This window comes from Thunnus albacares, chromosome 5, assembly GCF_914725855.1.
Source record: "Thunnus albacares chromosome 5, fThuAlb1.1, whole genome shotgun sequence".
Classification (NCBI taxonomy): domain Eukaryota; kingdom Metazoa; phylum Chordata; class Actinopteri; order Scombriformes; family Scombridae; genus Thunnus; species Thunnus albacares.
This window is the reverse complement of record NC_058110.1, coordinates 6,035,892-6,061,429: the sequence shown is the minus strand read 5'-3', so window position 1 is coordinate 6,061,429 and position 25,538 is coordinate 6,035,892. Positions and strand designations below refer to the sequence as shown.

At 39.1% G+C, this 25,538-nt stretch overlaps 1 protein-coding gene across 5 annotated transcripts in view; it reads right to left on the bottom strand.

Annotated features, from left to right (window-relative positions):
- The window catches only part of lamb2l (laminin, beta 2-like), a 91,918-nt gene that overhangs the window by 25,643 nt on the left and 40,737 nt on the right, over window positions 1-25,538 (bottom strand). For all 5 annotated transcript variants that reach the window (XM_044351002.1, XM_044351005.1, XM_044351001.1 and 2 more), the window contains 13 exons: window positions 21,583-21,752; window positions 16,119-16,257; window positions 15,606-15,679; window positions 14,998-15,186; window positions 13,683-13,746; window positions 12,887-13,089; window positions 12,548-12,668; window positions 10,375-10,563; window positions 9,618-9,797; window positions 9,358-9,470; window positions 8,786-8,865; window positions 8,432-8,588; window positions 2,460-2,600 (listed from right to left, as the gene is read on the bottom strand). In XM_044351002.1, the coding sequence (XP_044206937.1) occupies window positions 2,460-2,600; window positions 8,432-8,588; window positions 8,786-8,865; window positions 9,358-9,470; window positions 9,618-9,797; window positions 10,375-10,563; window positions 12,548-12,668; window positions 12,887-13,089; window positions 13,683-13,746; window positions 14,998-15,186; window positions 15,606-15,679; window positions 16,119-16,257; window positions 21,583-21,752 (1,820 nt within the window). The remainder of the gene's footprint in view (window positions 1-2,459; window positions 2,601-8,431; window positions 8,589-8,785; window positions 8,866-9,357; window positions 9,471-9,617; window positions 9,798-10,374; window positions 10,564-12,547; window positions 12,669-12,886; window positions 13,090-13,682; window positions 13,747-14,997; window positions 15,187-15,605; window positions 15,680-16,118; window positions 16,258-21,582; window positions 21,753-25,538) is intronic.

The following is a 25,538-nucleotide window of genomic DNA, read 5'->3' as shown; positions in this document are numbered from 1 at the left end:
GGAAAATACAATGTAAGAAGATCTCTGATGTAGGGAGGAGAAGGTCATTTAAAGCTTTATAAACAAGTATAATAAATTCTAAAAGATACCGGTAGCCAGTGCAGTGTCTTAAGCAGTGGGGTGATGTGATCTGTTTCTTTGTTTTAGAAAAGACTCTGGCTGCAGCATTCTGAACTAGCTGTAGTTTTCTTATAAACTATTTAGGTAATACAGTAAACGGCTGTTAATAAAAACATGAATGAGCATTTCAGCATCTCTCTGAGTTAAAAAAGGTCTGACATTGGCAATATTTATGTTTTAATGACCTTGTTAAAATGAGAATTAAGATTTAAATGAGAGTCTAAAGTCACTCCTAAGTTTGTAATTTGTGTTTTAATCTGTTTGCTAAGACCACAAAGCATTGATTGCGGTTTTCTCTTGCTGCTTTGGGTCCTATTTAAAGAATTTCAGTTTTCTTTTCATTTAACTTTAAAAAGGTTTTACCCATCCATGCATTAATGTCAGTGAGACAATCAATGAGAGCATGCAGTGTATTGGGGTCATTTGGTGATACAGAAATGTACAATTGTGTGTCATCTGCATAAAAATGGTAACTGATGTGGTGATGGTTCATAATTTTTCCAAGTGGGAGCATATATAATGAAAACAAAATTGGACTGAAAACTTCTATGAGGAATACCTTTATTCTAGGTTAGCAGAATGGAAAACAGCTTTTATGAAGACTAGAGCCGCTCAGTTAATCGTATCATCATTGTGATCACCAGTTTGGATTCTAAAATGACAGTGATTAAACTATATAGGGTGACAGCATCTAATTCTTTCATTTAAAAACTTAACACCTAAAGAGTTAATTTATACTGTAGGATTATTTAAGTAAGTTTAGTGAAAAGTTACATTTTTGTAACAAATGATGAATAATTAATTGTTAAAATGACCACCATCTCTGCTGAGCCAGCTTTCCTTCCCTAGGTACATTTGGTGTGATGATGAAGTTTCACTGCTCCAACACAGACATAGTGAACACATTTCAGCTACTCCAAGATCTCCTTCATGACCTCAAGCTCCCTGAGTACTTGAGCAATAATTAATCATCGTTTCATAGTCACAACACACACACACACACACACACACACACACACACACACACACGCACACACACACACACGCACACACACACACACGCACACACACACACACGCACACACACACACACAAAAGCACTCTTTTTTTCTTTCTCTCTAGCTCGTTTGGACACTGGGCGACTTTGGGTCTTTGATATCCTGATCCTGGTTTGATATCAGATATCCTAATAACTTGAGTGAATTACAGATCATTATTAAAGAGTAATGAACTATTAATTGCCTTAAAATTAGTCCAAATTAGAAACACTACATAGCGATGACTTTTCAGCCTGAAGTTCATAACTAAGACAAACTGTACATGCATTTGTAATGAAATTAAAGGCTGTTTCAGGGTTATCAACAGTTTCCTCATCACTGGTGTTAATCAAAACTATTTCCAAAGTCAGGGAATTACAATTATAAATAACGCTACTTTTCCTTTTAAAGATCTGGCAGATAAATGGTTTAGAATTTTGAACCCTTGTTATGATGTCATAACAACATGATTACAGTCATGGCCTGCATTAGGGTTCAAGTTTCTATTTCAGAGGTCTCCAAATATCCCTGCAGTCCTACAGTATATATTAGCAGCTCTTTTTTCAGCTCGACCAGTTTGAACGGACAAAACTAATTTGACAGCCAAGTATTTAATTCGTCTAAGTATCCTCAAAATGCCAGGTGGTGCACACAGCACATGACCAAAACTTTAACTTTAACTTTAAATTTAAAAATCCTATACTGGCCCTTCATGCAGCCCCTCTGTTCAGCCTCTGTCTGAAACAGAGCTTCCCGATGAGCCCACTCTGATTGACCAGCTCTCAGACTTTCAGCGTATTGGGAGACTATGTAAACAAACAAAAGAAACAGGATTTCACTTCTTTTCCTCGTTCTTTACTTGAAATTGAAACTTCGCACCTACCTCAGCAACAAAGGAAAAAGGAAGAAGCAGAGGTAACTTTGACTTTAAAGACGCATTTCTACGTATGTTCACCTGAAGTTTTGGACCTTTGACCATGTGAACCATATACATCCAACATCATAGCAATATAAAAATAACAGAAAATCACAAAGAGCATATGTCCCCTTTAAGGGATAAAGAAAAAATGCTTATGGAAGTGTTTCTTTTTGCTCAGGCCACTAAAATACACCTCATAAGGCCTCTAAATGTGCATAAAAAGGAACAAATCTGAAGAGGAAAAATCTCTGCTCACAACCCATAACCACACTCAGGTCAACAAGTAGACACTGCATTATTTTAGGGGTCACAGGTCAAAAGGGTTGGGAACAACTTAACTACATTCATTTTTGTCCACCTGGTACCTGCGACTCTCAACCTACTGTTTGTTGAAGCTGGCGGATACGTCTCAGTGCTGCCCGATGTTGCTGTGAGTTGGTGATGCGACGGTGACGTCGGTGCCTCCTCAGCTGGTTGCTAAGGTGCTGAACACAGTCAGTCTCTGCCTGAGGCCGAACTTTACCCTGAGAGAGAAGAGGAGAGGAGAGGAGAGGAGAAGAGAAGAGAGGAGATGGTTGACGTTTGTGTCAATCATACGTTGCACTTTTTACAGAAATACTTATTACAGAAACACTTCTTACAACCTACAGGGGTTCATCCTGCACAGCTTCGCCATTCCTAAAAATGACAGCACAAAGCACAGAGACCCATGCTGTGCTGTAGTTGCCAGAGTGTGACAGAGAGAAACAAAGACTATGAGGCTGAGAGTGTTTTTCTCTGCCTGTGTTGTATGTGTGTATGTGTGTGCCACGCAGCAATAATTGGTTGTGACAGGTTGGTATCTGCGCTACTGTCTGGTGTTTTTATGGGTCACTTCAGCTACGGAGTTTTAATTCTGCACAGGAATGCAGGACTTTGACTGTATCCTCCATATTATGTACCTCTTCTCTGTCCTTCTCCATCTACATCCGCCATCACTTAAACAAATCATGTTCAGTCAGAGGCTTCACCCCTGAAGACAACAGCCTCATAAGTCAACGACACATCTCCTCATGTTTAGTGTCTTGCACTGTTGCCTTCCTCGTCATAACATACTGAAGTCAATACTTGCCTTTTCCCTCACATTCCTGTAGCAGTGATGTTGTAAGTGTGGTCTGCCTGAGCTTGCCCAGAGGGCTGAATGGGGAAGTGGAGGGGGCACAAGGTCCCTTCAGATTTTTCTATCAGAGGCAGAGGAGGTGGAGGAGACAGACAGGCAGAGGAAAGAATGTGAGAAAGAGGGTAGATAGAGATGGTAGAGGATAGAGACACTGTTGTAGGGTAGAGAGGAGTCTGTAAGAGTGATAGCAGGTAAGATTAGTCACTGACAGCAGGAACGGGCTTGTCACAGTGGCTGTGACATGTTGGTTGGGGGGAGCTTAAGGGCAATATTAATAGAAATCTGTGTTTAAGTTGCCCAACCATTTGCTTCAACAGATTTGAACAGCAATAGCTGTAACATTAGTTGTTGGTATAGGGATGAGGAATGGTAATGAAACTTCTCTAAAGCTCCTTTCAGACATGCACACCTTTATGTCAATCTGATAGGAATTTAACATGCTGAATAAGCGCCTGAATCACTTTTATGTGCAAGTCACAAGAGAAATCTTACCAGGCTGGGCCTGTATGTCTGTATCACGTTAAACACAGCACAAGTCTGAACTGAATGCCATCAGATTAACCTAAAGACCAGAGCAGCACAAGGTTAAACATGCAGAGAGAGAAATACAGGTCTTGTGTCACCTTCTAACATTACTGTGATAAATTCAGTATCTCAATCATCATCTCTTATGCACAAAATCAGTTTAACAATATAGGAAACACGGTGAAAGAGACAATTTTAAGTTGTTGAGGGGATTCTTCTCATATCAGATCAGTGTATAAAACTATTTTCTCCCTCATGGTGCCACCAGACCATAAGAGATTTTAAAAAACACCTCATACAACCACAATAATATAATAATAATCTAACAGCATTCACTGCATTTTCAGTTTTCATTCATGTCAGCAGCATGAATGAAAAAAATTGATTTCCAGCAAAATGCTTTACATGCATGTCAGACTTTATAAAAACAGGCAACAGAATTTACTCTCTAATAACGAAAATAATGCGAAAATGTATCAGCTGTGAGGAGTGGTCAAGAGTGTCCCTCACACTAATTAATGATGATGGTCATTAACTTAAGTTTCAGTAGTTCAGCCTGTGAGAGAACAGAAAATGGTCTTCTTCCTCCTACTACCACTTTTAACTCACTGCTCTCTCTGATCCCTCTGGATATTTATGAATCCATTTCCATAAATATCCAGTCATGTCTGAATAAAGCTGTACGAAACATTCATGTAAATGACACCTATGTCTGAATGACAAAATGACATAATTTTAACGGATAGATGGAGCCTGAAATGTTGTGTATTCCATGTCTGAAAAGCACTTCATCAGCAGTGCATCTAAGGCCCTGTTTAGACCTGGCATTAACATGTGTCTAGGGTTATCCGATCACAAGTAGACAGCTCTAAGTACAGGTGTGAATGCACCCAAGACGCATTGAGGACACATTGAGATCTGATCACTCAGACCACATTCAGAGGTGGTCTGGGCTGCATGTGGCCACATTCATTTAGCAGTGTAAATGCAATGTGTCCTGGGCCACACTGAAGGACCGCCCATTCAACTGACATCCTCTAATTTCCTGCAGACTAGGCACTGGAATTGCATTGCTGCCTCCTGGTCCGTGAACCCTCCGTTCAAACAAACCCTCCACTGTGTCAAACTTGTTTGATAACAGGATAAAGAAATGCATTATTTTGTTTTTCATGTGAATTAAAAAAAAATGTAATCCACCTCCCTTTTTTTCCTGTTTTCCCCGTTCCCCTAACCCATTTTCCTCTTCAAATCAACAACTGGAATAGAAATTAAACCAAAACCAGAAAATAACTTATTTTTCACTTGTCTGTCTAAAAAAATATTTCAGAAGCTAAATGTTGCTGAATAGTTTCTCTCTCTCTCTATATATATCTATATATATCTATATATATATCTATATATATATGTATGTATATATACATATATATGTATATGTATATGTGTGTGTGTGTGTGTGTGTGTGTGTGTGTGTGTGTGTGTTCCAATGCCACACTAGAGCAAATCAATAGGATGGGCATTTGATTTTCATGAGGGGGCACACAATGCATTGTATATTTGTTTATCCTGTTATCAAACAAGTTGAACACAGCTTTGGGCGGAGGGTACATGGACCGCTAGTCCTCCCACCGCTTAAAAACAACGAATTTGGTCTTTGCAAACAGAAATGATGTACGTGTTTATTTGCATATAGAGCAGGGAAGTGAGATCCGATTACAAGTGGTCACTCAAGATGCATGTGGAGACGCATGTTAATGCCAGGTGTGAACAGATGTACTTAGAGCTGTCCACTTGTGATCGGATCACCCGAGACGCATGTTAATCCCAGGTGTAACCAGGGCCTAAATTTGGCACCCAAACAAACACACCCTTCCAAATCCCATCAGGAAGACAACCTTGGTGGAGTCAGAGCAACATGAAATATCCATCTGTTATAGTCATAACATTATCCACAACTTGATGTACTGTGTGTACAATATACAGAAGCTATCACAAGGTTAAACCTTCTGTTGATGGCGCTGAGACGCAGCAAGAAGAAAAAAAGGTTTTAAACAGTATCATAATATTTTTATCAAGGACGTTTGTAGCCCATCTCATACTGTAGATGACTTTAAAGGAATAATTGGGTTATTTGTTTTTTTGCAGAGAGTTAGATGAGAATATTGATGCCACTCTAAGGTCTAACTATGAAGTAAGTGCCAGCAGGTGATTAGCTTAGCTTAGCATAAAGACTGAAAGCAGAAGGACACGCTAGCCATCCAAAGCTAAAAAACTCACCTACCAGCACCTAAATCTGTTTTGCGGTTTTACAGAGAGTTGTATGCTGGAACAATTTCTTGGCTAAGTACAGTAAAAGGGCGGATATAAACATAGCACAAAAAGTAAGGAAATTTGTGTTTGGTAGATTATTTCTTTGTTGTAACAATGCTTCTTGACAATAAATCTTATACCGTTGGAAAGCCTGTTTATTTCCCTTTTAAATGGTGCCACATTTGTAAGGAACATGCATTTGTGGGATGAGCAGCAGAGCTGAGTATGTGGCTTCTGCCGATGAAAAATTTGCCAAATCTTCTCTGCCAATGCCAAACAGCTTATTTTGCTGTTGCTATTGACTCTTGTTTTGAACTTCTGGTACCCCCAGGTGCTGCCAATCAGGCGCCTGATTGGCAGCATAGGGCTGCCAAGAGGCCTGCCATGACTGCCCTTCACCGTCAGGCCTGTTTGCGCTGGTGTCAGTGTCGTGTCAAATCGATGGATGACAGTTGAAGAAAACACCAGATCAAAAACTGCTTTTTGATGATAAAAATCAGGAGTCAGAGGTCCGAGCAGCAAAGTGTTCTTTAATGCCGGCAATAAAGGAGAGTAAATTAGCGCATACAAGATGAACCAGGTTGCTCTGAAGGTTTTTTCCTTCAGGGCATAGTTTTTATACCCTTGGGTCGGCATAGGTCACACCTATCGTCCATCCTCCTTATTTTTGGCCAATTACACCATTATTTTTATCTCCGTCACTTGTTGTTGGTCAAAACTCTTCAAGACAGGTTTTGAGCTGTTGTGGATATGTACTGGCATATTCATTTCTATCTGGTTATGTCCAAGTATTGGGGATCATTTTACACCATTATTGCCAAGTTGTCTTCTGGCCTTTATTTTTTTATAAGTCATTCTAGTCACTTTCACCCTTATTTCTTGATTTTCTCCAGAGTGTATTTTTAAAAAAGGTGAAGACTTTAATGCAGACCCAAGCAAAGTGACATGTAATACAAGCACACTCAAATTTCTCCAGTGTATGATTATGATTCTTTTACCGTGATTCTATACGTATATCGTGATTAAATGTGATTCATGAGATTACATATACATCATCAATAAGATTCTAACACACTAGCACTTATTGCTTATAAAACTTATAAAATCAATCTGCATAGCTTAATATTGTCTTTAAGCACACCAATGACACTTAATGAAAATACACCACATCAGCAACATGTGCACTGGAACCTGAACATGTGTAACAACGTTATGTTCAGCGATAAGTCCAGTGTGACCAGGCTGGTGACCAGAATGAGGAGGAGGTGCCAGGCTGTCGTGGCTGTGTATGGTTCTTCCACACACTACTGAGGCTCCTGTTTGTTAAATGAATAAATTGTTAAATTGCCAATATGTCTTGTTTCTTCAATCATCCAATCCACCAAACACCAAACAATGTCAATGGCAGAATAAGCTGTTTGGCATTGGCAGAAAAGATTGGACAAATTTTTCATCGGCGCAAGCCACATACTCAGCTCTGCTGTTCATCCCACAAATGCATGTTCCTTACAAATGTGGCACCATTTAAAAGGGAAATAAACAGGCTTTCCAATGGTATAAGATTAATTGCCAAGAAGCATTGTTACAACAAAGAAATAATCTACCAAACACAAATTTCCTCACTTTTTGTGCTATGTTTAGTTCAGAATCGGACACAGACTGCAGATGCATATGTGGTTCCCTACATTGGTCAAAAATTTCGATCTGTACACAGACAGTCCACGTGGATCCTCGTGGACAGGTGCAGATGGTGAATTTGGCATTCACAAAAAGAATATAAACAGTTAATAGTGTTTATAACACACTATAATGTAGTTGCAAGCAGATAAGACACACTACATTATAGTGTAATATCTTTTATTAAATGTTTATTTAGTGTTTATAAATTCTAAACAGGGGGACTTAAAGTAAAGTGTTACCGCAAATTTTACATCATGCCGACTAACTATAAATTAAGCTCAACTTTGTGGAGTCTTGTTGTCACTGTGAGGTTGTTAGTCAACCAGCAGTAACTCCCTGAGGTCCCCCGTAAAACCACAACTTAACAGGAAGACATGAGTGGTACTGATCTTTTTGTCAAATTCTCGAGAAAAAACAACCAATTTCTTTAAATAAAAGACAAACATGACTGTTCCACAGTATAACTGTGTGTATGAACGTGTGTATTTTTTTGGATGTCTGATTCTGATAAACCTTCAAACTGAATTTCCCAACTTCCTTGGGAAAAGCAACAGGCAACAGCCCTACACCAACGCAGCTGCTCACATTCTTTTACTGAAGGTCTATTATCAGTCTTAATCCAGCAGTTACAGTGAGCTAAAATGTAAATTAGTGAGCTCAACTGACACATAGCAGTGTGCTCACCGGCAGTGCAGAGTCACCAGGGGACTGTCCAGCGGCATCTTCTGCTTCATATTTGTAGTAGTCAAGTGGAGCACAAAAATACCCAGGCTGCACCTCCGAACACTGTCGACCAATCAGATGTCTCCTGCAGTCACATTGTCCATTCTCCATCATGCACCTTAAAAAACAGACAGAGGAAACTTTAAATGTTTATTTATAAGTGATTGTGACCTCTCTGTGGTCTGCATTCAGGAATGGACTGAATGATAAACAGCCTCACTTCATGGTTATATGCTCTTCAGACCATTCTTAGAAGTGACCTCTCTTTATAAAAAAGGATATGGTAAAGATACATCAAATTTTGAAAATCTATACCTATTGTTGACGGCTCCGCCAAAGTCACAGTCACATGGTCTGCAGCCAGCCAGGTCGTTACTGAGTCCCCAGTATTCAGGCTAAAGGGATGGAAATAAATTTAAAAACCAGGATGCACAGTGACACATACAGTATGCAGTTTTTACACTCTGACTCTGTGTCTGATGCTTTGTTGTCCTCGTACCATGTCAGCTTGCGCATTTGTTACTGTGTAATATGTTTCTTTATCAATGCAAACAAAACATTTATTTGCTATCCTTGACTGGTGAAAAGAAAACCTCCACTTGAAAATGTCACTACTTTGACAGTGTGAAAAGGTAAAAAAGTTCAAGTCTGTTGTCTGGTGACACAATTGCTTTCAAACTTGTTGCAACAAGTCATAAAAATGAAAAACCAGTGCAACATTTGCTATACAGCTATATAGCCAAACAGCCAAACTTTGTCTGTTCTCTAGTTTTCCTCTTTAAATATGCCTTACTGTGACATGGAAAAACATGAATACTAATTAACAGCCACATGAAAGACAAACACAATTATCAACAGATTTTAAGAGCAGAACAGTTGTTGCTAACCAGACACTGGTTGCAGTAGCGACCGGTGACATATCTTTTGCAGGAGCAGTCCCCACTGATCTGGTCACATGGGGCTCCCATCATAATAATGCCACGAGGGTCGCAGTTGCAGGCTGATGGAGACACACACACAGAATAAGATGGCATATGTGCTTTAAAGATCTTATATGCAGAATATATTATTTTCAGAAAAACAAATTAATTTTCATCCCTGGCCAAACACAAATCTTTTCACTTGTATGACAAACACACATACGTACGCTGACAACCAAGCGGGTCATTCTGGCTGAGTCCATAGTAACCCTCCTTGCAGTCGTCGCAGCGCATGCCCTTGACGTGGGCTTTGCAGCGACACTGTCCAGCTATCATCCCTATGTCTACGTCAGTGTGGCTGTCACACACTCCTCCCTCCAACGATCCCACCGGGTCACAGTCGCAGGCTGGGTGTCAGAGGTCAGATGAAGAGCGTAAGTAAAAGGGGAAAAGAATGAGAGACAAAAACAAAAGGACAATAATAGAGACATGAAGAGACAGAGGATAAGAGCAGTGAAGAAAATTAACTGAAAAGGTTTTAGCTTCATGACACAATGAAGATCTGAAAACTGACACTTAAAAATGGCTGTCGTGTACATGCAGACATGTAATATTTGTACTTTCATTGTTTTGTTGCATCTAAACAAAAGAACGAACGGTAAGGAGATTTTCACGTATAGTAGCGTTATTGTCATGAATTTGCATAGATTATACACGGAGTAATACCATGAAATAAGGCTATTGTGTGGAGAAGAGTGTTCAGCTTTCCACATTTAGTCTCATATTCATTTTAAACTCTTGTGATCTTGAAACTAAATGGAGCCTTCTATAACTATAATGTTCTGAATTCAATCTCAAGGATTTCAGGAATTATCTGAGCCCACTGGCAGTGTAAATACTGGATTTAATTTTGCAGTACAAAAGTAGACACTCCAACATCATGGCTAAAACATTTTTTTTTTTACAAAAGAACAAAAGACTCACCAACACAAACCCGTGGGTCCCTGATGTCCCTGTTGGGCTCTTTGTAGTAGAAAGGTTTGCACATTTCACAGTTGCGTCCCATGGTGTTGTGCTGACACTCATCACACACTCCTCCGCTGACGTTTCCCGTGGCCAAATACACCGCCATGTCAAAGTGGCACTGGTTTGAGTGGCCATTACAGTTACACTCTAGAGAAAGAAGCAAGACATTCAAAAAAGTAAAGACTCATTAGACGCACATGAACGTTACCTTGACTGTAAAAGTTAACCACAACTTCCATGCTAGCAGTAGGAGAGTTGGGTTGACCTCCAATGATATTCTAATAACTAATCACATCACATCATCTCTTATTTATTTGAGCCCTTTAAAAGCAGCAAACACCTTAATGAGCAGGAAAGTAGGGTGCAAGACAGTTTTTATGTCTTGCACAATAACTGCTCATCTACAGGATGATTTAAAATATACAGTTTGCCAAGATTAATGTGAATATGTATATAAGCAGTATATGAATATTTGGGAGATTATACTGAGCTTCAAATGTTAATATACAGCATCAAGGGTATTTGCAGGTCTCGCAAATTCTTAAATGGTTTTGAATTCAGTTCCCTCAATTCAAGACCTTGAATATTTTTTCTTGCCTGCTGTAGACATTAACGTTATATATATCTTTTTTTTGGTATGTGGTTGCTGTCGGGAGACATTCTACATCTATTAACTAAACATAACACAAAAAGTAAGGAAATTTGTGTTTGGTAGATTATTTCTTTGTTGTAACAATGCTTCTTGGCAATAAATCTTATACCGTTGGAAAGCCTGTTTATTTCCCTTTTAAATGGTGCCACATTTGTAAGGAACATGCATTTGTGGGATGAGCAGCAGAGCTGAGTATGTGTGTGATCAGGCTGGTGACCAGCATGAGGAGGAGATGCCAGGCTGTTGTGGCTGTGTATGGTTCTTCCACACACTACTGAGGCTCCTGTTTGTTAAATGAATAAATTGTTAAATTGCCAATATGTCTTGTTTCTTCAAACTTCAATCATCCAATCCACCAAACACCAAACAATGTCAATGGCAGAATAAGCTGTTTGGCATTAGCAGAGAAGATTGGGCAAATTTTTCATCGGCGGAAGCCACATACTCAGCTCTGCTGAGTATCATTTTTTAAAGAATGAATAAAGCTACCCATGCTGTGTAAGCCATGCCTAAAATTTTACACTGTGCATAAAAAAATGGAAATTGCAGATGCAATACACCTATTCCTGCTGCTGATGGCTACATAAAAGGAACTTTGTACATTCCTACAACAGGTGAAGTGACATTATTATATTTTGTTGATTGTGAGTCTACTTCTGCCAACAAGTCAGTAAAACTGCTTGCTAGATGCTCTGAGGAGACCGAAACAAAAGTAAACATAACCTAATTCACAATATACCAGCAACCGGCTCTCTGTATGTGTTTGTATGTGTGTGTGTTTGTGTAAATCCAAGAAAACTAGAGAAAGGCTAAGCAAATGTCTTTCTCTAGCCTTAACCTTTTAACATCCACTGGGTTGCCAGCAACCCTCTTAAGCCAGTGGTAAGCGGTAGCATCACACAGTAATGAGTAAAAGCAAATAACACAATTTGGCCAATTTGAGATGATTGGAGAGGTTCGGGGACACCAGTGACACCACAAACTAAAAACTCCCTAGCTCCCATAAGGTTAGGCCTAGGGGTCTGGAATATTATACAGGTTGACAAGATGTAGAAGGTATATGGAGTTCTGCACAGTTCTGGCACAAAGCAGAGCCTAATTATTGTTATTCAAATATGACTCATTATAGACAAGGACCAAAAACACTTTTTTGAGCCTTATTTGAACTGATGTAGTTTTCTTTGTGTTATAGCCATATGCTAAACAAGCACAGTTCCAGAAACTAGAAGGTGTCACTTGTCAAATGAAGCCTAATACATACATCATGGCCTTACAGTTCTTGTGTTATGAGCTTTTCCATTTGGGTATGCCAAAATAGGCGAAAATTCTATAAAAAGGGTGGATGTTAAGGGGTTAAAAAATATTTGCATCTAATAACAGGCAGCAATCAGTTTAACAATAAATGACAATAAAATATAATCTGCATTTCTGAGTTCATGCTCATATCAGAATTTTTGAGACAGTGCCGTGTGTTCCCACCTCTGCATGTGTGAGGGTTCTCCACCTCAGCTGGTCTCCATGGCAGGTCGTTGTGGAAATGTTGGCAGCGCTCGCAGTTCAGGCCCTCTGTATTGTGTTTGCATACACATCGACCATGGATCTGGCCAGAATGTAGCAAAATGATCAGTAAATAGGTTACTGTAGGCAGTGTCAGATATGAAATTATCTTGGCATGATAATTTGTACTGAACAAATTAAACAAGCACAAACAATTTCTGCTCTTGTTGTCTTTTATGTAACAAGTTTCTGTTCTGTTGTACAGAACATGTTGTAATGACAACAGGTACGATTTTCTCGTGATCTAGTCGACTAACTCACCATGCCGTTTTCTCGTGTGTCAACCCCTGGCACTGGGGTGCACTCTGAGGCGTGTCCATAACAGAAGCAGCTCCCTCTTACCACCAGTTCATAGATGGCATAGTAATATTTCTGGAGGACATCAGAGCGTCGGTCCAGCAGGTCGTCTCCCAGAGTGTTAAGCTTTGTGAAGTTGATACGCAGGTTGGTGATGCGCAGAAGTTCTGTAAAGGACAAATAATAAAAAAACAAAACAAAAAAAACATTAATTAAGCTTGATTTGTGGCTGAAATTGTATTAGTATGCAAACATTTTTTTCCTAAATGACTGGTATTAAGGTGTCCATTTTATGTTAGCCTCACTACTCCAAAAGTATAATATAACCTATTTACTTTAAAATAATAATTGTTGTTGATACCTCTAGGGAGAAGCATTTTGTTTAAACTTAAATATTACTTAAATGTTCAATTTTAGCATTTACTTTTTTGTCTTATCTTCAAAAAATATGTAATTATGGATGTAAAGATCTGATTCTGAAGAAAAGTAATAACAGCAAAGTAGTGTGCAGCAGTTCAATATTTTACATTATATTTTGTTTGTAGTACAAGTTTGTCTGAATACAAACTGACTAGTGTTTGAACTGCTGATGCACACAGTCTTTGTTTATGAAAAGAATATGACAAGTTTTCATCTGGAGATAACATGAAGGTGAAATTTGTAAGAGACAAATTATGCTGTGCTGCTAATGAATGTGTTATTGGTCCATATTTAGAGTTAAAAGTCTCAATCATAGATCACTGAGGAACACTTCACTTACCTTGAATGTCCAAGCTGTAGGGGTCTTTCACATGAATGGCAGGATCCAAAACTTTATAAATGACCTTGAATTTAAAACAGATTTTTTTTTAGCAAGAGAGGTTTTCGGAGAAGTCCCATTAGATTTTGGGATTAGAGGAGATTATATCAATTTTAAAACAACAGATGTTCACCAAAAACAGGGATATGCAAGTGAAATGAACAAATTTACAAATGCACTTTCTCTTATTTATGTACTGTTATAATGTTGGATGTCTATGTTAAACATTGTAGTTTTCATTGTTAGTGGATTCAAATTGGCTTCAAGTGCATGAGGGATTCACAGGAAACATTTGCTACTGCTGCTACTGTAGTTCACATTAAAAGCATTCAGCTGGCGAAACGTAGGGTGGCTTTAATTGTGAACGAGTTATAGGAAACACAGTGTTTTCATCATTGAGGTTGTGATTCAAGACATTTTTCGTATTTTTTGTAGATGTAGTAGATCAGCTTTAAATATTGTGAGTAGTGGAACAGGAGCACCAAGCTGTGAGCTGTGGCTGGTCCTTTGTGTAACACCAAATCTACTGGGACTAAAATGTTAAAAGATTATAACTTTTAAACTTTACTCTAGTTTTATTCTCAAACCACCTTTTGTCTTCAACAAACCAGTAATTTAAGATTATTTTGGTATTTATTCTCCTGTGTGTTGGGTCATCTATTGATCATCTCATCTATTGATCATCTATTCCTCCAAACAACAGTTATCTCACAAATTATTCTTTAAGAATCCTCAACTACACATTAAAGGACAAGTACTGCGATATTATATATATTTTATATTCTTCTTATTGTCAAAAAATCCCATGAAAAGATCAATACCACAATGAATTGATCTACTAACAAGTATTGTGTGTGTATTCAAAGCCTGATTTATCTTGCCATAGAGCTCCAGTGCTGTCTAAAAACTATTAAAAACATATCAATGAGCGTAAGTCATGCACCAAATTGGCAGCTGAAAATAGTCCCCAACAAATGCACTATTTCCTCCCATTTGAGCATTGCTAAAAAGTACAGTGGCTAGCTGTTTTACGAGATTATGTAGCCTTTTCTAAGATTGAAACTATACTGTATATTGGTGGGTTGTTCTTTAAGATTTATGTCTCAAGAAACAGGATGGGAAGTCATAAAGTATTGAGATACAGACTGCCACACTGTTGGATTTGGGGTTTTTTTGTAAAAAAAAAAACAACAACAAAAAAAACAAGAATATTGCTTGCTACATCTTTTAACCATAACCTCTATCCTCCCAGTCCAACATGTCTCTCCTGTCTTACCTCTCCATTAGTGGAGGGTTCAATATCGGAGTAGCGTTCCTCGCAGATTATGTCATTGATGTGGTGCAGGCTGTTGGCAGGGATGCTGGGGAAGGTCCTGGTGCAGTTTGAGGCAAAGTAGCGGTAGGGGCGCCATGTGCGTCCAAAATCAGCTGAACGCTCGATGATCATAGCTGCAGGTCGGAATGTCTGAGAAAAAGAGAATTCAGAATTTTTAACTTCATTTGCATATGCTGATAGTATTTTAGTGGTTTTTCTTTTTGAAACAGGATATAGGATCACAGGGAGGCTTGTGCTGTATGTATGAATATAATACATGCCACATCAATCAATAAGTTATGGACTATTTGAGAAAAATTGGTGATCAGACTGATTTATCTGGGCCTTTTATTTCATGTTTGCTTCACTAACAGTAGGATGACAGATTCATGCCTGATGGAATGCAGTTGCTGAATGTTTGAGTGTACATAACAAACACACACCTAAACATGTATACACCTTGACATGCTTAAGCACATATATGAGTCACCTTTTCAAACAGAGGTCCACTTACACACACATGCAAATTGCACACTTGTCATCCACATGTGTGGAAAAAGTGTGCGTACCTTGAACTTCATGATGAGATGTGTGAAGTGGAATTCAGCCTCCAGGTTCAGTCTGATACTGACATTCTCCTCTCCTGTGGAGGAAATGACTGTCAATCAATATCATAACAACGCAATTGATGCACTAGACTTGACTGCTACAGTCACTGTCTGCTTGACTGAGTGACTGTGGGAGAACTTTTCCATCCTTCTTTGTATTTTTTTTTCTTCTCTTTGTCTCTCACTGAAGAAATATCAAAGTCTTCTAATATTACCCATATGGGGACATAGATTTATACTATAGTGTGAAGGTACTTTTTCTCTTTTTATTACATCACTGCATCTCAACATCTTGTAAAATCCCTCTAAAATATATAAATTATTTCCAATCAGGATGTAAAAAGACAAGAAGAAGAGGAAATTTCTCCCTGTGTGTATGACGACGGAGTCAATCAGCACAATGAACATTCTGATTATGTTCTTGTGTGCTGTTTTTACATTCAGTAAATATTTAAGGATATACAAGGCACAAACCGTTGACAGACTGCCACCAGGTTTGGTCCCTGTCATTGCTGTCCATGAGGTAGATCACGTTTTCGATGCGGTGGCTGTTTTTGTGGTGGTACGGGTCGTAGCGGTGCCGAGAGTTACACTCGAAACACTTGTCTGACTCCTGTCGAGGTGAAAAACAAATAGAGACTGATGTATAATAAAAGTAGAGTTTGAATATAAATATCATTTGCATTTGTTTTTTTTATTCAAGCTCTTTCAGATTTGTACCAACAAGATCACAAGAGACTGAACCAGCTGCATGATAAACCACCTCTGGATGTTGCACTACATGGGGAAAAATAAAATATTAGTTCATTTCACTTTCTGTTTCTACGGTTTTGTAGTGTCAGTCAAACTCATGATAGAACTGTTACAGGGCTTTCATCTGTCAAGCAGAAATAACGTGGATAATGTTCCCCTGTGTGCCAATACCAGTGTAAATTGGACTACGGCCAGAGGGGACTTGACTGTGTCTCCACTGGGTGAAAAGATTAAAAGGGAAAAACGGTCAGAGAGATAGAAAAGAAAGCAAGGAGTTAAAGAATAGGAGGAAGAGAGAGAGAAAGACAGTTTGAGAGAGAGAGCCAGATGTGAGGATTGGGATAAAGGGCAAAAAACAAGAATAACAGTCACAGTCATGCTAGCAGCTCTCTGAGGCTGTAATTAGGCAGTAGTGGTAGTGGTTGGGACAATATACTACTGTCAGCATGCTAACAATGACAACATTATGATATTTAACAGGTACAGGTACAAGTGAAGCTGATGGGAATGTCATTTGTTTTACAGGTATTTAGTCAGAAACCAAAGTATCAGACAAATCAAAATTAGTGAAAAGTAAGGGGGTCACCAAAGTTCTTACAAATCGTTCTGAGGGGGCCAAAAATGTGTGTACCAAATATAATGGCAATCCATCCAATATTTGTTGAGATACGTCAGCCATATTGGGAAAATCATTAGGATTCATCATTCAATCCATCTAGTAGATGTTGAGATATTTCACTGGACATGTGGAAACTTTGACCTGATGATGGCGTTAGATGTCAGCAGATATTACTTTGGGGACCTTGAATATCTGTACCAAATTTTAAGGCAATCCCTTTGACAGTTGAATACATCTTATATAAGATATTCTAAAAATGTCAACCTCATGGTGGAGCTAGAGAAAAAATCAGGGAATCACGAAATTCAGTAGGATTCTTTCTCTGGGGCCTATGAATGGCTGTACAAAATTGAATGGAAATCCATCCAATATTTAGTTTTTCAGTCTGAACCAAAGCAGTGGACCTACACACCCACATTGCTATCCCAAAAACCACGCTGCTAGCATGACTAAGAATCTATAATCTTCAACAGGATCTCTGTCCACTAATTTATAAATATGTAAACATTTTATAATTAAGATAGTCAACACATGATGAACACAAAATATTAAAATCTCTGTGGATGCCAGTGGGTGCCCAGGGACTTTAGACTACTGTTGCTAAGAATTTAGCAACAATATCACCAACTGTTCTCATTAAATTCTTAATAAGAGTGGTTGCATCTTCAGCATCAATAGTTTAGATAATGATTATGAGAGATGCAAAAAGGGTGAGGTGCGGGAGTAGGAAAATGCAGTTAGCTGCTGAAGAGTGGACATTGATGAGGTAGAAGGCAGAAGGAGAGGAAAAAAGGGCATGGGAAAGAGACTAAAATGTGGTGACCGAGGCCAAGAGCAAGGGCTTGAATGAAGGGGTGTGCTTGAAAAGTTAGAAAAGGGGGTTAAAGAGAGGAGAGGTGCAGGTGAGAGAAGTGGGTACGCAGTGGAGAGAGGTCTCAAACAGCACAGCAGGGGTGGGGGACAAAGAAGGGGTCGGTAGAGGGTGAGGGAGATGCTGAGAGAGGGTGAGTGAGATGGGGCCATGAAGAGGGGAGCAGGGAGGGAAAAGAGGGCTAAACAAGCGGATGAGGGTAGGCTGGCACAGAGAAACAGTGGATTCCAGGGCAGCGTTTCCTAATTAGGTTGTTGTCAGGGGTGATTAAGCTGCTAACAACAGCATGGCTGTTAAAGAGACTCGGCTGAGAACTGAAAAGAAATGCCTAAAGTGTGCTGGAAGTGGTGTCTGTGTATTTGTGTGTGTGTGTGTGTGTGCGCGCGTGTGGTTGGGTGGATGCATGTGGATGTGCGTGACCACATGTGCACCCACGCCCACTTGTATGTCTGTGTAATTGAGTGTGTGTTTCTTACATGCAAGCTTGCCTTCTTCACCCACCCTTCCTAATCCCAGTATAAATCTGCCCTCACTCTCAGCTCAGACCCCTTCCTGCACAGTAGCCCATCCATCCTAACGGCCTGTGCCATCATTAGCAAGCACTGAGTATTCTCCACAGCTTTATGGTGTTTATAGGAAGTCCTTAAGCAGGATTTCAGGTATTTGTAAAGGAATGGAATTTTAAAAAGTTATGAAAAAAAACTTGAGATGATGGTGAGAAAGTTTAGGTCCTTGTGCATAGAAGTAAAATAAAAGTCAGATTTCAACTGGATTCTTTTTTTTTTTCAAGGACACTGTAAAGCTTCATTAGGTGCTGAACTTGTGTGCATCTTAGACCCCCCTCCACCCCCTGCCTCCTCTGAGCTCTTATTTATATCCCATTAGTCAAGCCTGGTCAGCTCGACTACAAGGCTTTCTGCTCCAACAATACACTGATGTAAGTCTAATGTTGATTTGAAAACACTTCTTTGTCACACTACAATGGTGGCTTTACAAAAAAAAAAGTATAGCCCAGCTCCCTCATTCAGTTTCCTTTCCACCTCAGTTCCTCCACTCTGAAACTGATATTTCCCCGCTATTAATACAGTATCTCACTTCTCCTTTTCTTCTTTTTCCTCTTTTTCTACATTCTCCATTCCATTTCCCATCTCCTTCTACTTTTCTTGTCCCTTCTCTTTGCCTTAGTAAGCCTGTCTAGAGTTACAGCTTCAGTTCCACTCAACCATGTGGGTCTAAAGGGCCAAACCTGGGCCCCTTTAAAGGCCTTTTACACAATTAGCTTGACCTAAACACACTGCTTCTCCTGGCATACAACTGTGCATAAAAGCTATGCAATCCGATCTCACAAGGAACAAAAAAACAACCCAGGAGATCCTATGCCAAACACAAATGATTGATGAACTCCTGGACGTTTAAAGACCAAGAGTGTGATGTTAGGTGTGGGAATCTAAAGTAGCTTCTGACAGACCAGCAATGGTCTGCAGCTGGATTTATGGCGTGACAAGTTGTCACCCTGTCCTGCACCTTACTGTAAAAGAGGGCCTCTCACCAATCAGAGGATGCCAATCATGTTCACCTGGAAGTTGGATATCCCTGCCCTGGGGTGTGGAAGTGCAGGCACATACATGTAGACGTGTGGAAATGCATGCATGTAGCGTATGGATGCAAGACAATTGAATGACAACATAATGGTGAACCTGTCAGGAGTCATGTAGGAGTGGATGGAAAAACAAGGAACCAACAACATTTTGTCTTGCATTGGAGATGCAATACAAAGCTACTCTCTGTGTCAATAGCTGTATATTTCACAAAATATGTGTACTAGGATGTATGCTGGCAGTGGAAAAGACCTGCACCAGAAGTATTTAGAAATGGTCTAGACTGCTCTTGAATGTTAAATTGTTTTCTCCTGACATTTATACTCATACCCTCTATGTATATCTTAAGATATAAGTTGCTGACAAAATATGCAACACAGTTTTATGACCATTATACATTTGCATTTGAAGACCACCTTCAAAAAAAGTTAAAAAAAAAAAAAAAAGAAAAGAAAAAAAAAGTAAGTCTTAACTGAGTCTAAAGCTGTGTAACTGTTAATGGTACGGGGAGAATTAATAGTGGAAGAGGTTCTAACAGAGATTGCATCGGGCCATATTGCATGCTTTAAAAACTGGAGGTTGTGTATATAATAATAGATGAATGTAAAGTTGGTGTCTACGGTATCAAAAATGTTGAAACAATCTGAAAAACTTTCTTGGCCGTTTTGCAAGCACTTTTAAGATGGCCCCTAACTTCAGATGTCATTTTCCTGTTTACTGTAAAGTCATGCAAATAATACCTGTACAACATCAGTCAGGGGATGTACCTGTTGAAAGTTTTACATTTTGGTGGTATCATGGTGCTTTGGTGACCAACATTTTCTCTTTGTACTGTAGACAACAATCACTTGGATTAAAAAAGGAGCACCTTTTTTATGTGATTTCTAAAAGGATCTATCAACATTTATATCGACATTTATCACTGGAGACTCCACCACTGTAAATTGTGAGCCCCCTCATTGAAGCAAGGTATGGATGATGTCTGTGCTCCTGCAATAACATGGATGCTCTTCGTTTCTGTTCAGACTAGTTATCTGTTCATAATGTATTTGTTTACATCCCTGGTGTTAGCTGGATTTAGGAATAACAAACATAATGATGAATCCAATATCACATTGGCCAAGTCCTCAAACTTTCATCACTGGGGTCTAATTTACTGAAACATACATCATACATACAGTATGATTCTGAATGTACTTTCCTTCCTTTATTCTCCTCCTCTTGACTCACTGATTCACTCTACACTGAAAGACTGCCCTTCAAAAAACAAACAAAGACCTTCACAAACATCTCGACTGCATCAGAAGTCAAGAGAGAGAAGTCCTCAACGCACACAGGAAACCATCATCAATGTCCATTGCAACTGTCTCACATTCATGGGCTCAGCTCTTGAAAAGTGTTATGGTGCGTCACCGGCCTGAGAAGGATGCTCTGAGGGAGATGGAAATGACACAAATGGGGACAGAAAGATGTGTGTCACAAAGAAAACAATGGAGCAGAAGGTAAAAACAGTAAGTTCAAGACAGTGAGAGTGAAAGAGAGGCACTGAAAGAGAGACAGAGGGGGAGAGTGTGTTTGTGTGTGATGGAGGTGTGGCTGACTTGTGTGTCCACACCTGGGGCCTGATATTGAAAGACTGGGCATGTGTCATGGTCATGGAAACCAACCAGGCAACAATCAAACAGATGGATGAACAAATGAAGATGGATGAATGCATGAAGGAGAGAACAAACAAACCATCACATATTCTGGTGGTGGAGGGTGTGGCAGGGTGTTGAGAGATGTAACAGGCAGGTGGGAGAGTCAGGTCGAGTGTGCATGGGAAACTTTGAGAAGCAGTAAAAATTGTCAGAATTATTAAAGTAGGGATTGAGAATGCCGTAAGGACCTGTGTGAATGTGTGAATCTATGTGAATTACTGTACATAATATGACACAAAGGTTGCACATGAAGGAAAAAATAATGTGCATGATTAGTAGTTGGATGGTATGAATGGGAAATCATAATCACTACCAAATGCTGAATCTGAACCTGAACCTGAAAATGTTACTTTGCATAGTTCAATCTGGTTTTATGTTCACATGAGTGTATCCTGACCTGCAGATGGCTGACAATGCAGTAGTGCTCTGGACCGTCCAGGCCGCAAGTGGAGGTGGTGGTTAGGTTAATAGCTCGTCCAATCAGAAGGTTTCCTGTTGCTGGGTAACAGCTCCCCTCTGTGCAGCCATGAGGGCCTGACGGAAGGTCCTGGCCAAACACATTCACAGCTGGAAATGGAAAGATGGAGGGAAGAAACAAAGGAGAGAATAATTATTGTAATTATCATCTAATTATCAAGTTCTTAATAGTGTAGAAAAACACACAAAGACAAAATCTCTTCCTTAATCAAGAAGTGAAACTTTGGTTAATAACTTCTTGTTATAATAGAAAAGTAATGCACACCAACGGTTGTAGTTGGGTGCTGATCACTAGAAGTAGACCTGAGAGGAAAAAAGTGTCACACACTCTAGATCTACAGTGTGTGACACTTTTTTCCTACTCTCATGACAACTTCTTGTTATCAAATGAAAAAAAAAGAAATTCACTTGATTCAAGGACTTCAGGACTCATAAGAGGACTTCTTTCCTTCTCCACTCTATCGTACCCACACAGTAAAATATGCACTTCACATAGACTATAAAACCAACAAGTACACACTTTAAAGGCCACACCTGCATACTTATTTTGGCATATGACACCTCTGCTCAGGTTGAAGGTGGGTGGACATAAATTCTCCCATAATCAGGTTATCCTGCCTTTGCCATTTCTAAGTTACATGTTGTTTAATGTAGACCTCTACAAAGTTTTAAGGCAGCTTACCAGTGAACTGCTTCAGAGGCAGCCAGGGTTCATTTTTGATGCCTTGATGATGCATCAGTGCAGGCATGGTGTCTCACCGTTTGCTGGAGTGCCAGGGGTACCATGGTGTACTTGGCCAGTACCCTGCAGATTGTGTAATACCGCACTTCTCCCAGTACTGTCTTGAAAATGCTTTTTATGCATTCAAAGGCGGTACTGGGAGGACATTATGGTATTTGGCCAAACCAGGAAGCCTGGGGATGACAACCGAGAGTACTGTTATGCTGCCTATAGACATTTCATCTATTGACAACATGGCTCTTTAGGCCAAGGAAACCGACTTGTCATCCCCAGTTGCTGTGTTTGGAGGATCAGGGACAAGTTCCCTGGTCCTCCAAAGACATCACACTGGTTTCACACCTGGCCTCTGAGTTTCCCTCCAGGTCCTCTGGAACGTCCACACAGTATCTCAGGTACTCACACACCTGCCTGATCATCATCAAGGCATCAAATCATCTCATATTTATTTGTTACATTTCTGATATTTTATTTATTTTATACTTGTTCTATACATTTTATATATTTATATATTTCCTGGATAATTATTAAACTTTTTGTTTATATATTCACATTTGTTCAACTTAATTGTGCAAGTTTACCAAATAAAGGGTATTCATCAGATGTGCTGTGATAATTGCAATGATAAACATATTAATATATACTTATACAATAACAGTATTTCCCTGCAGTCAGTATATTGTCATTACCACTTCCACCATTAATTTATATTGTCATTATTTATATTTATAAAGCAACATAAAACAGTAGTGAAGTTGGAATACCACTGATCCTCAGAACAGGGCACTGTAGTACATGTTATGGATTAATTTTCATTGCTACTTCAGGTTATGTTAACTGTAATTCACTAGTTTGAACCACAAAATAAAAATATAAAAAAACAACACTAAGAATAATGACATTTGTAATAAAAATATATTTTATTTAACAGAAACATTTTTGGACATCCTTTTCAATCTGGACAATAAAAGAATAACATAAACATGCAGCTTTTACTGTTCAAACAAACATTTTGACAGCTTATTCTGTGTTCTTCAGAGTTGATTCTGAAGAGAAAGAATAATCTATCAAATCATTAGTCTGTTTGAACACTAAAAGCAGTGTGATTAAACTTATCTGATCACCTTCCAGCAGTCAAATTGCTGCACATATAATAGGTGACAAGGGTCAGACCAATACCACACCAAAGGTATTCAATTTACTGCTCTGGATGAAGATGCTCTCATGGCAGGAACAACACCTATGATTCACTGGCACTGCTGTTCCTCATCTGCTCCAGGAGCTGTGTGTAGAGCAGCAGCTGCATGGAAAACTGCTTCTGTGGAAGACAGTACCGTTACACATAGAGTTAATTTACTATTTCATACATTTTATACAGTTGTACATGTGAAAATAGTGCTATTTAACCAAGAGTAGGACTTACAGGGTAAGTTAATATGCTACATAGGCAAACAAATGTGTATCACTTACCTAGACCTCTCCTGACTTGGTCTGCAATACCTCTGATATGGCGGGTGTGAATGTCACAGACATGGTGAATAATGCCAACCCATAGTGCCTGAGAAAAATAAAACAGCACAAATTCATGAACTTACTATTATAAATCATCTATCTATCTATTTTTCTAATGTGCTCACCAGAAACTGTTCAACCTTATTCCATGCAGATTTTCATCCCAACAACAGACTAGATCAGATTATTTAATTGATTAACACACTTTCAGTCAGAGACAAGTAGCTATTCAGTGAAATCAACTTTTGTTGTCTTTGGTTGTAACGAAAACCAACGTACTCCCAGCCATCAATGGCACATGGTGAAATACCCCTGACCTATAACACAGTCACTTTAGGATGAAGATAAAGGCAATATCATGCATCGATGCTACTATGTGTTGTCTTACTGCCGCAGAAAATGAATAAATCGTTGGGTCATTAGCACAACGTCGCCTCCCTGTTGTCTCTTGTCAGACCACCAGCTCCGTGAGAGGCACAAACTGAAGCTAAAGTGTGCTCATATTTAACGTTACGTGGCGGCGTTTCTTTTTTAGGGAAACTAATGCACTGCTAATAAACATTGTACATCATCTAGGTTTTGAACCATTACCAGTGGGGCAAAATAAATATACATTACACTCTTACCTGTCCAGCAGTAAACTTCGGCGTCAGTCTGCAAACATTTCTCTCATCAGGGATTTCCATCTGGCTTTATCCTCGTTTTATGCCGTTGCTTGTCCCGATTTCATTTTGCTTCTTCGTGTTTTCGTGTCTTTGACGACGACATTTCATGCTCCTGTGATTTTCTAAATAAGTATGATCCTCCATTTATCAGATTTTGGTTTCAAAAACTTCTCACAATACAAAATGTTTGGTCCGTTCTTCTTCATTTTAAAACCGGTGCATTTCCGGTAGTCGCCCACTGAATCTAAAACGCGTAAGGCCCTCACTGGAGCCAGTGTTTGTCTGCTCTATGCTACTGTAGAAATATGGCGATGCAACATGGCAGTCACCGTGGAGGGGGACCCGCTCCCATGTAGATATAAAGGACTTATTTCTAAGGTAACGAAAACACAACAATTATTATTTTCAGCTGATTAGACACTAATTAAGATATACTTATAAATAATCTATTCAATTTACCAAGTCTGTTCTTTTAGATGTTACTAAATACTACACACTGGACCTTTAAAAATGTAATGTTGTGCATGTTAGGTGTTTATGTAAACAAATTCAATATGACCGATATGTCATTGTCAGATTTTTGTAACTAAGTATCGGTAAAATATTGGTATCTGCCTAAAATTATCCTGCATCAACTGGGCTCTAATCCAGAGTTCTGCTAGTGTATCCAACATGCATACATGCCAAATTTACTTTAAATGAATCTATGTTTTTCTCGATATGAGATTTATACACAGTGTACTGTACAATCTACTGTATGTTTCTTACAAGCAATTAATATTTAGGAAAGACGATAGAAAATAACAAAAATAATAAATTTATGCACTTTGTGGTGAACTGTGGGTTTTACACAGCATATCCAAAAGTATTTGAACCATGGCATTTTTATCAGTTCCCTTGGTCTTGGTCTTCTTCTGCTGCTCATTGTTGTGGTATAACTTTTAGACATTGCCTGACATC